General features: G+C 39.4%; 1 protein-coding gene across 2 annotated transcripts in view; it reads right to left on the reverse strand.

Moving 5' to 3' along the window:
- Positions 1–12,572, reverse strand: part of KCNU1 (potassium calcium-activated channel subfamily U member 1) — a 162,347-nt gene that overhangs the window by 126,179 nt on the left and 23,596 nt on the right. For both annotated transcript variants that reach the window (XM_050801679.1, XM_050801678.1), the window contains exons 5-9: positions 12,125–12,236; positions 11,091–11,166; positions 9,748–9,823; positions 4,179–4,349; positions 2,518–2,609 (exon numbers count right to left, since the gene is read on the reverse strand). In XM_050801679.1, coding sequence (XP_050657636.1) covers positions 2,518–2,609; positions 4,179–4,349; positions 9,748–9,823; positions 11,091–11,166; positions 12,125–12,236 — 527 coding nt within the window. The remainder of the gene's footprint in view (positions 1–2,517; positions 2,610–4,178; positions 4,350–9,747; positions 9,824–11,090; positions 11,167–12,124; positions 12,237–12,572) is intronic.

Raw genomic sequence — 12,572 nt, forward strand, 5'->3', positions numbered from 1 at the left:
GTCAGCATTTAGAGATGAATAATTAGCTTAAACTTAGTTTTCAATAAATATGGTATTTGCATCACCCATTTTTTTTTTTTGAGACAGAGCTTTGCTCTTGTTGCCCAGGCTGGAGAGCAATGGCGTGATCTCGGCTCACTCCAACATCCACCTCCTGGGTTCAAGTGATTCTCCTGCCTCAGTCTCCCAAGTAGCTGGGATTACAGGCATGCGCCACCATGCCCAGCTAATTTTGTATTTTTTTTAGTAGAGATGGGGTTTCTCCATGTTGGTCAGGCTGTTCTTGAACTCCCAACCTCAGGTGATCTGCCCACCTCAGTCTCCTAAAGTGCTGGGATTACAGGCATGAGCCACCATGCCTGGCCTACCTCACTCAGATTTTAAACGTTGAAACACTAAGGACTGCATTTCTAATACAAAAGAAGCATCAGATATCCACAGTCTTCTATCTCATCTCAAGTAGAATATGACTCCAAAAATTTAAATTGCACCTAGCTTTTTAAGAATACAAGAGCAACTATTATTATTGCTAGATTTTTCACATTTATTTATAACTTATAATACATTTTTCACTTCATTTTTTCGCTTGATTCCTAGTTGTCTGATATAGGGTTTTTTTTGTTGTTGTTTGTTTTTTTCTTGAGGAGCAGAAAAGTTCATCAATTTTTCCAGAGCCAAATATCATGGCTGAGAAAGCACCACATTCCAGATTGTTTCAGCTTATCTTCCACATTTACAAATATCTAGGAGTTACAAAAACATGAGCCCAGTGGAGGGACATCGAAGACAGGTGCAGAACTCTATGCACGTAGTTTTTGTCGTGAAAAATTTTTTTAGGTTTAATGTATTTAAAGGAACTATTTTCCTCCTATTACTCATTGAAGAAAACTGAAAACATAATTTTAGCCTAAGTTAACGTTAACATTCCCAGACCTATTGACTGATTTCGTATGTGCCCCAAAGGCTTTTCCTGAGACAAATGAGGCCCGATTTTGGCTTATCTAGTTAAATTCATTGCTTCTCACTATTTATTTTTTGTTCATTTCATCATATTTTTCCTTTCCTCTTCTGTTTTTTTTTTTTTTTTTTTTGAGACGGAGTCTCGCTCTGTAGCCCGGGCTGGAGTGCAGTGGCCGGATCTCAGCTCACTGCAAGCTCCGCCTCCCGGGTTCACGCCATTCTCCGACCTCAGCCTCCCGAGTAGCTGGGACTACAGGCGCTGCCACCTCGCCCGGCTATTTTTTGTATTTCTTAGTAGAGACGGGGTTTCACCGTGTTAGCCAGGATGGTCTCGATCTCCTGACCTCGTGATCCGCCCATCTCGGCCTCCCAAAGTGCTGGGATTACAGGCTTGAGCCACCGCGCCCGGCCTCCTTTCCTCTTCATAGTCCTAGGTCAATTATAGTTTTCATCCAACTGTATTAAGAGACTGCTTTGAGGGAGTCTATCTCCATTATGCGTCTTTCATTACAGCAGACAGGGACTAAGATTTTAAAAGGATCACATCTAATTTAAGATCTCCAATTCAGGCGGGGCACGGTGGTTCACGCCTGTAACCCCAGCACTTTGGGAGGCCAAGGCGGGCGGATCACGAGGTCAGGAAATCGAGACCATCCTGGCTAACACGATGAAACCCCTTCTCTACTAAAAATGCAAAAATTAGCCAGGCGTGGTGGCGGGCGCCTGTAGTCCCAGCCACTCGGGAGGCTGAGGCAGGAGAATGGCGTGAACCCGGGAGGTGGAGCTTGCAGTGAGCTGAGATCGCGCCACTGCACTCCAGCCTGGGCAACAGAGGCAGACTCTTGTCTCAAAAACAAACAAACAAACAAACAAACAAAACCCTCCATTTCATTTTTTTTGTCTTAGAAAGGAAAAAAACCTAATGGAAGCTAAGGTAACATGAATCCAAGAAGAAATAATATAAAAACAACTCCACTCCATTTTCCTCCTGGGAACACATGGCTGTGGTATGGAAAAAAAATCAGTCATCTAGGAGGCGCTACAGAAGACAGGGTAGAAACTTCTCAGGCGGGCAAATCCTCACCATAAATGAGCCCCAGATGGTTTAGGGGAGCTTTGGCTAAGACAACTGAATTAAACTAATTATTTTAAATTGGAATCATGGCTTTAATCTTATCCATTATGTAAAATTAGCCATAAGTTACCCATACAAGGAAAATGAGTCAGACAATTGATAATGACTATAGGAGAAGTTAGTGAAAAGGAATGTACAAATAGTGCCATAATCAATAATATTTATTGACAGTGAATTACAACATTATCTGTCATTTTAGTTGATTTAGTATTCTTATGGGCATCTATGTAGCAATTTGTGTCAAGTAGCAAATATCATTTTCTTATGGTATTTAGTTTAGCACAATCTTTTTTAGTGAATGCAGGATGTTACTGATATATTCACCTTGGGTTCTACAGCTAAGCCAGACAACAGATGTCTAGAACGAGATACGTGGCTAATAGAATTTCTTAAACTGTAGAAATACTTAAAACACTACTTACTTCTTTCCTTTGAGTGCTTCATAGGAACTGGTGTATTTCCTCTTGTTAGCAAACAGTTCCACCATTTCAGGTATATAGTTTGCAAACAATATCTAAAATTGATCAGCAAATAAAATCTTAGTTCCAATTATATTGATGAATACTCCAAAAATTTCAAGATTAGAAAGCAAAAGGAGGGTACATAAAACTTTCTGTCATCTAAGAGTACATGATAGCATGTTAAAAGGGACCCCGTTTTTCTTCCTTATTTCAGCCTTTGAATTTTGTTAAAATTTAACATAAGGCTTTTCTGTATTCAAAATGATGAAAACAAAGGAAAGCAGCAAGGTGACTTCTCCACATGTCTTATCATTTCATCACTTTTGTTTTTGTTTTTGTTTCTGTTTTTGAGGCGGAGTCTCTTGTCTGTCTCCCGGGCTGGAGTGCAGTGGTGAGATCTTAGCTCGTTGCAACCTCCACTTCCCAGGTTCAAGCGATTCTCCTGCCTCAGCCTCCCAAGTGGCTGGGGCTACAGGTGCCTGCCACCAGGCCTGACTGATTTTTGTATTTTTAGTAGAGATGGGGTGCCTCCATGTTGGCCAGGCTGGTCTCGAACAGGTCTGGAACTCCTGACCTCAGGTAATCCGCCTGTCTTGGACTCACAAAATGCTGGGATTACAGGCCTGAGCCACCGTGCCCAGCCCTGCTTTTAATTAATTAATTAATTTTTTTTGAGATGGAGTCTCGCTCTGTCGCCCAGGCTGGAGTGCAGTGGCATGATCTCGGCTCACTGCAAGCTCCGCCTCCCAGGTTCACGCCATTCTCCTGCCTCAGCCTCAGTAGCTGGGACTACAGGCGCCTGCCACCATGCCTGGCTAATTTTTTATATTTTTAGTAGAGACGGGGTTTCACTGTGTTATCCAAGATGGTTTCTATCTCCTGACCTCGTGATCCGCCCGCCTTGGCCTCCCATAGTGCTGGGATTACAGGCATGAGCCACCGCGCCCGGCCGCCCTCCTTTTATCACTTAAAACTTCCCTTCTCACTGACTTTATTCTATTTGGAGCTTGGAAAAATGAAAGCATATGGGACAGAGGAGGGTTAAGAGACAATGACTGAAAAAAAGGCATGTGAGACCGTGGATGCGTAGGTATCAAATAAGTGGAGTGGAGAACTCTGTTGTGGAATTTAAGGAATTGAAATGAAAGTCACTAAAAGAAAAGAAGGCTTTTGCCTTTGCTACACCCGTAAGCCAGGCACAGATGTTCACATCTCTAAAGTTAAACGCTGTTTTAGTGAAAGGTTACTCATTTGAGCTGGGAGGAATGGAATTTTCTTCAGATCAAATCTCAAATAGCCTTCCTCTAGAAGAAAGACTTTAGTTTGATGGGCAAACTATGAAGGAAGATAGGTTTGCTCAAATCAATGTAGAGCTTAATCAGGAAAGTCTGCTTCTTTTGTCTACCATCCTTCATCCCTGGAAACCGAGCAATTTTATCCTGAGCTCCAGGTGATGCAGTTTGGAAAATACGGGATCTGTGCATGTTTTCATTTGCCCTTGACACGTGCCCCAAGTAATGCAACATTCACTCTTAAACCTATATTGCTTCATTGATTACCACTAACCAAATATTTTCTGGTTTATGTAACTATATTCAAAATATATTAAAAATACTCTTCACCAAACTCCCCAGTGTGAAGAATATGATGAATGTCCGTCCTAAGGATGTCTTGGCTACCACATCTCCAAAGCCAACAGTTGACGTTGTTGCCATGACCAGGTAAACTGAATCAAAATATGATAAGTTCTGTGAATTTCTACCTTTGAGCCAGGGATCACCAGAATTTTCCACCTGTCCAAAGAGAGAAGACTCAGGAAACGTCTCTGAATAGAATCCAAGAGAAGAGTTTTAAAGAATAGGCAAAACACGAGATTAATTGCACTTCATTCAATCCAAATGAAATACCAAATGGCTTTCAGGTTGCTATGAAGAGTTTACATAAATGGAAGAGTTTGTAAATCACGGGTAGTGAGTGTAAAGTCTTGGTTTCCTTAATTGTGATCATTGCCGAAATCTGAGGGGGCTTGTAGCTGCAGGACAGCATTTGAAAAGCTCCACAGGGCACAGATGCCTCTGTGCTCTCTTTTCAAGTAGGTGCAAGCATTGCATCCTGGAGCCAGGGGACTCCAAAGGCTCTCAGACTGAGCAATTATAACATATTCTCACTTTTTAACCAGATTAGGATTATCATTAAAGAAAGAAGCGCTTAAATGAGCACTTCATTTCAGTAAGCTTAAGCATATAGAATGCTAGTGTCTATGGAAAAACAAACCAATTTTCCAAGTTGTTTATCTCTTTGCACAATGGTCTTTTTGTTGATTAAAAAAAAAAAAACCTTTAAAAATATTTTCTTCTGATTTTTTCTTTGAGTCTTCACCTTTCAAGAAAACTAAATGTATCAGATTTTTTTATATTAGATAAATGAAGTAACTTAGACATTTATATCATATATAAATTTATTATAAATATGTGTAAAATATTATGTAACATATATATAACATACATTTATACATATATAGTTTATAATAAAAAATTTTTTTGTTTTTTCTTTTTAGACCTTTTTTCCTCCTCACCTCACATATTTTCTAGATGTTTACATTTCTATTTAGCACAAAAGATGATAAAATCTTAGAGATGTCTAACTGGGGGAAGTGGGCTTTTTGTTTTGTTTTCAAGAACTAGGATGGAAATTAGAAACCATGCAGTTTGCTCAGATATTTGTTCCCTTTTTAAAAGTGATGTGCCAAGTGCTGACCCTTTCTTAAATTTAATGAATAGGTTAAGAGTGTGGACCCCTATAATACTCCACTCCAAAGTAAGAATGGGATTATATGTCTGTTCTTAAGTCTTATGGCTGATAGTGGATACTGTTGCAAAGTCACTGACTTCTGGAGTCTTCACTATTTTCCAAGATGTACATTACAAGAAAACCAAATTTAAGTCACACAGATTTAAATCATTCATATTTATTTGCAGAGTTCCCTTTAAGCTAAAATCCCATAGTGTCTCTTACAACTCGTAGTACAGGGATTCAATATTATCCCTGCACAATATGTACAAAGTAAAACTAAATTTATTTTAATCTGGAAATATCCTTTACAATTTTTTAAAGAAGGCTTTAAAATTTAACTCATTGTCCTTGGGAGTAATAATTTGGTGTTTCAAATCCCTTTCCACTTCCTCAGTATCTCTTTAGTTTATGGAGGAAGGGAGTTGGCAGCCTTCTGTGGGTCTACTTATTCACATTGTTCTTCCTCTTAACCATGTTAGCGTTGACCCATCAGTCCAAGGTGGGAAATACAGTTAAGGTAAAGTATTACGGACTAATGTTATCAGACTGAATCATTATCTACTTTAACCACATATTTCAAAACTGAATTCTTATTATTTTAAACTTTGTTTCAACTTTAGATGAGATACATTAGGAAGAAGAATATGAGGACATTCTCTCATCTTCTCTTACCTGCCCATCAACATTTATATTAGCTATATTACTTTTACTTTGTGCATCTACATTCTATTCTGTAGTGATAATTACCTTGATTATGTCTTAGCTCTATTTTATATCCATTCAGTAATCACTACCACTACTTTTTTGTTTTGTTTTTGAGAGAAGTCTTGCTCTGTCACTCAGGCTGGAGTGCAGTGGCATGATCTCGGCTCACTGCAACCTCCACTTCCTGGGCTCAAGCAATTCTCTTGCCTCGGCCTCCCAAGTAGCTAGGATTACAGGTGCCTGCCACCACACCTGATTAATTTATCGATTTTTAGTAGAGACAGGGTTTCCTCATGTTGGCCAGGCTGGTCTTGAACTCCCAACCTCACGTGATCCGCCCCTCCTTGGCCTCCCAAAGCTCTGGGATTACAGTCATGAGCCAAGGGGCCTGACCAAAATATCATGATTTTTTTGTTGTTGTTGTTTGTTTGTTTTTTGAGATCGATTCTCTCTCTGTCACCCAGGCTGGAGTGCAGTGGCATGATCTCAGCTCACTGCAGCCTCCATCTCTCAGATTCAAGTGATTCTCCTGCCTCAGTCTCTCGAGTAGCTGGGATTACAGGTGCATGCCACCATGCACAGCTAATTTTTTTGTATGTTTAGTAGAGATGAGGCTTCATTAGCCAGGCTGGTCTCGAACTCCTGCCCCCCAGTGATGCACCTGCCTCAGCCTCACAAGTAGCTGGGATTATAGGCACCTGCCATCATACCCAACTAATTTTTGTATTTTTAGTAGAGATGAGGTTTCACCATGTTGGCCAAGCTGGTCTCGAACCCCTGACCTCCAATGATGTGCCTGCCGTGGCCTCCCAAAGTGCTGAGATTAAAAGGGTGAGCCACCGTGCCCAGCCACTACCACTACTTCTTACCATGCCTTCCCCATTCTTGAATTCTCTTTTCATTCATCTCCTATGTGGCTGAATTTTATCATTAAGCTATTAATACAGATTCAAAAGAAGCTCACTGGTGCGTTACCCCTTGCATGCTTAAAATGACAAGACAGGTTACACTTTCTTTTATGCAAACTTTATAGACACTGCTGTATCATCTTCTGGTATTGATCTATATTGCCAAGAAACCTGAAGCTAGTCTCATTGGTTCCCCCCCTGTATAAATCTTGTTTTGTTCTGCTTGGATTATCTTTTTATCCCTGAATGTCTGTAACTGCTCCAATATATGATTAGAATTAATATCTTAGAATTATCTTTCCTGGAATACAGTCTATCCTTTAATCTCCAGATTCAACACCTTATTCTAAAACACTTTTCTGGCACCATTTATTATTTTCTGTAATACCCTAATGATACTTACAGTAGGTTGAATCAATATTGTCCCACTTTCACGTTTCTTTTTTACAACCATTTGAGTATCTTTGTTATTTTCCATGTCAAGATTTTTGCTCCAGTCCTGTCCATCATGTTTCTGAATGTGATTTTGTCAAATGTATTACATTTTGGTTCCCTCTAATGTGGTTTTTAGCTCTGTAATACTCTTCTTGTTATTTTTCTCTGATGTCTTTTGGCCCACTTTCAATTACTTCTATTGTTTAATAATCCCTCAGTTAAAACCGTATAAATATTCTGTGAAGGATCATTTTCAGTTTTTCTAAAAAAATTATTTATTTTTTTAAATACAAATGGCTTTTTTCCTTAGCTTTTCCTTTGTTCCCTTGGGCAAATTATCTTAATTGTTGCTCTCATAACTGTTTTATTTTGTAACTTCTATTATGCTAATGTTTCTCTCGCTTTCCAATACACCTTCTTGTTGTTTTTAGCAGAATTTAGGCACAGGTGCCATATTGATTCATTTCTAGTTAATATTAATCTTTGAATGATATCATCTTTTAGCTGAAGGATAGTATGAGAATGGGAAGATGGTGAGTTAGGACAACCATAGCTTTTATTTTGGCTTGTCATTTCAAATATCCCCTCAATAAAATCTGCTATCCTCTTTGCTCTGGGATATAGTTCTTCTAGGTTTTTAATGTTCTAGAAATTGGTATGGCTCAAAGTGGCACCATTTAATTCACATGTCATCTGATTGCTTCTCCTTTTTTCTGTGCTTACTTCCTTGCTGGAGGTCTCCTTTCCTGGGAGACCAGATGTCCAGCAGGCAAACATGCTCACATCCTTAGAGAAGTGGAGCAAAACTACAATGATTCAAGTAGGCCTGGCAGAGACTGTGTTAAACCCAAGAGCACCTGCTGTACATAGGGAGAAGATTTTTTTTTTTTTTTTTTTGATGGAGTCTCGCTCTGCTGCCAGGCTGGAGTGCAGTGGCACGATCTCGGCTCACTGCAACCTGTGCCTCCTGGGTTCAATCAATTCTCCTGCCTCTACCTCCTGAGTAGCTGGAACTATAGATGCATGCCACCACGCCTGGCTAATTTTTGTATTTTTAGTAGAGATGGGGTTTCACTATGTTGGCCAGGATGGTCTCGATCTCTTGACCTTGTGATATGAAGCTATTCTTCAGCTATAGCTGTTGGTGGCCTTGGGAGAGTGGGATTATTAGAACCTTATATTTTCCTGAAGAATTCAGAAATTCTGATTTTTATCTGAGCTCTTCATAAAAGTCAGCAAGTGACAAAAAATAGCAAACAAAAAATTGAAACATAATTAGGTCAAATATAATAATATGCTTGTAGGCCACATTTAGGCTTCGAGCTTCTCATTGAAACAGCTATTAAAGGAAAAAGAAAAAAGCCCTAATGACTTTTCCTTTAGCATCCTGTGGTGGCCATGAGGTTTCTAAAGGGACACTAATGTCTACTTGTCCCCTGGTGGGTCCAGGACTCGAAGGTTCAATTCTCTAAATCCAGGAATCAGCCTTTACTGCTGTGACACTTCAGGACAATCTCTTTCCTTCCTGAGTGCTGTGGAGGACGTAGAGAGCTTCAGATTTCTTGAAGGTTTATATCCTTGTTTGCATTTGACATTTTTCTTGTTGAATCGAACAATGGTAACTTTTTAGTGTATTTTTAAATTGTTATTGTCTTCCATTAATTTTGAGAGAGGGGCTCAGATAAAAAAGACCTGTTATGAATTCTGTTTTGTTTATCTCAAAGGCTTTTGCAGGCTTTTAACATTTCCCATCAATTTCTGTATTTGCTAATGACTGCTCCTCAACTGTCCTCAAAAAGTAAGGTCCAGGAGTTCCTTTCCTATGGTTGAGATCCATTTCCTAGATTTCTTATTACGTGGGATAAGAACCAGCCTTTCCTATAGGCAAAGGAGGCAGCTAGGTTTACAGATTGATTTCAGGAGGATCAAAAAAGCCCCCAAACTTCCCTTTGCAACAGTAACTCCTCCCTCATATGTCTCCAGCATTTATAAGTCTGAAATCCTGCAACTGGCTTCATTTCCTTCACTTTTTAATTTTTTTTAATGCTAGAACTCTTATGAAGATACAGTGATACATTTTACTTATTGCTGATACTTTTGGAGCTTACTGGGTCTTTCCCTAAGAGTAGGTTTTGAAAGTTGGAAGAGGAAACAGAGACACCTTGATTGTAGGATATGCATATTTGTGAGAATATGAGGGTAAAGAAAACCTGAAAATGGGAAGTAGAAAGACACACCTCTAACTGGCTTACAGTGGTGGAGACAGGGGCTCAGCAGGTTCCCTTCCATTTTTCAAAAAACGGATGCTGGTAACAACAGACACCACTAGGAATTGTGATGAGATGCTTACCAGGTGAATGAATCCTGCAGCTGTGAACCAGGTACTGAGAACTATTGACAATAGTTTGGAAAACTTCACTGAGTTACTAGAGGAAGAAAGACAAAGAGCTGTTGGGTCTAACAGATTCCAGAACAACATAAACACCTCATCCTCTAAGATGTTGCTACACAAAGTGTGGCTCATGGACCAGAAGGAATGGCGTTACCCGAGAACGTATTCGAAATGCAGCATCCCAGTCCCTGCCCCGATCTCTCAATCTGCATTGGTACAAGATTCTCTGCTTGATTCACATACACATTAGAGGTTGAGAAACACAGCTTTAAAACTCGCCCAGTTACATATACTTGTTTGGAAAGTCTGAATTTTGCTGCGATATCCACTAGCCTCATATCACTTTTAAAATATGCTACATGTGGATCATAGAGATTGTTGTATTGTCCAACATAATAATATGCAATGCATTATGCCAGGAATCCAGGGAGTAGAAATCCAGGGAGCACGTTTGCAAAATAAAATTCTGAACAGAACACAAAAATATAAAGTCACTCAGGCTGCTGAACTGATAACAGGGTCTTCAAGTGAAGAAGGATGAGAGGGGCCCTTGTCACCTAAGGAGAGCCCTAGAGTTTAGCTGAGATCTCTCTGGTTTTCAGGCAGGACCACCTGTCACACAGGAGCAGCCTTTCCTCCTCCAGCTTCTCCATAATTCATAAACACATAGAAATGAAATCCACCTGGCCTCTAATATTTGATGCTTCTAGTTTGACTGTCAAGGCATGGAGATTTTGAGTGGGTAACAGATCAAACTGCTCAAAACTTTACAAGTATTGCTGCTCAAAGGCAGTTTGGATTGTGTTCTTGTTGTCTGGAAATACTTAGGTGGCTATATTTCTGCAAGCAATAGTTCACTGCTGGCTGCTACTGGGTAACATATGCTTCAAGGAATTGTTTTATACTCTAACGCCTGAAGAATTATTTCTTTTTCTTTGCCTAGCCAGGAGAGACGTGCGTTGTTAAAGCAAATATATGGAACCAATGCCTCTGAATTGTTTTGACTTTTTTTTTTTTTTTTGGTGGAGGGACCTAGAATTAAAACCTAAATAAACTTATACACCATAGCTTTACAAAACAAAGACTAAACCAGCTATTTAAAATGATTGCAAAGTTTTCAGCTAGTTTAAGATGCAATATAATGGGAGAATGTGAACAAATAATATTTTGGCAGCTGAGAGATTTCATGATCTTTGCACTGAAATTCTGATAAGAAATGCATTGAGTTTAAGGTCCAGTTAATACATTCATTTTCTAATCCAAACTAGTAAGTAAGCAGTACTTCGGTCAGGGCTATTTACCTGGTCTTGATGGCTCGTAGAATTTGCAAGATTCGAGGGAGTTCTAGCAGCCGCAATGCTCTTAGGAACCTTAAACCTACAAACCAGTGGAAAGAAGAAAGCTGCCAAAATCAGAGGGTCACCCCAGAGGGAGCCTACGTTATAACATCATTGGAATTGCTTACATTCTTTTTCTTCTCGACATGTTCCAAATCTGTTCTGTTATAGGTGTAACAGCTTAAGCTGTAGTTCAAATACTAGCCCTGACACTGTTGTAACCTAAGGCAATCCCCTCACCGTCTCTAGTTCCTTATCTGTAAGATGGGAATGTAAAATGTAAAATGTTACTATTATAATAGTACCAACCTCACAGAGTTGTAGCATCCCTATCAAGCATGTAGAAGCATGCCTGACATATTATGGGGACTATTCATTTTACTCTATTTAACCCTTCTTTAGAACAGAGAGCAAATTTTCCCTTAACCACTTAAACTCCTGACATTACAGTCTCTATGATATGCTTCACAATGTCTGTATAATATTTTACTTTAGGTGGTATGATAATGTTAGCAAGGAATGGAATTCATATTTATTTTATGAAACTGATAAAAGCTACATAATGTCCATGCACTGTCAACACATTCACCTTAAAGACAAAACAATTAATTAAATAATTCTCTAAAATGCCATAGTACATATGGAGGTGATGATTAGCTTTTAAAGACAAAGGGAGGTTTTTCACCTCCCCCAGGTCCTGTGGGATCCCAGCATAAAGGTGTCATGAGGGGAATGAGATGTTGGTACCTTGCCTCTCACATGACAAATGCAGTCAATTCCATCAACACCTATTGAACACCTACTGTGTGCCTGCTGCATTGCAAAGTGTTAAAGTTAAAAGGTTTCTGCAAGTGTATTGCAAAACCATACTATTAAGGTGAGGGGTTTTTAAAATGACAGTCAGGCATTAAGCAAAAATGAAAAATAGATACTTATAAATGAATGTTGAGTTTTTATTTTTTCATAGATATTGCTACCAGTTCCCACAGCACACTTACCTAGCCAATTGCTCTTCAAATAGTAAGAAATAAAGGTTGGTGGGATGGTAAAGATGTCTACGATAGAATTCATCTCCAGCCAGAACTTGATCTTGTCATCAGCTGCCATAAACTATGAAACGGAAACAGAATAACACAAATTCTGTTACCCTCAAGAATTTTAAAGGAACACAAGAGACAGCATTATTCAGCTACATTTTACTTATCAGCTGAAGCCTTGATCTCCTTCTGTTTTACATATACACGGACACATATATTTATATGCTATGTGGATGCTTTGGGAGGCCAAGGCAGGCAGATAGCTTGAGGTCAGGAGTTTGAGACCAGCCTGACCAACATGGTGAAACCCTGTCTCTACCAAAAATACAAAGATTAGCTGGACATGGTTGCAGGCACCTGTAATCCCATCTACCCAGGAGGCTGAAGCAGGAGAACCATTAGAACCTGG

Source organism: Macaca thibetana, chromosome 8, assembly GCF_024542745.1.
Source record: "Macaca thibetana thibetana isolate TM-01 chromosome 8, ASM2454274v1, whole genome shotgun sequence".
NCBI classification, from domain to species: domain Eukaryota; kingdom Metazoa; phylum Chordata; class Mammalia; order Primates; family Cercopithecidae; genus Macaca; species Macaca thibetana.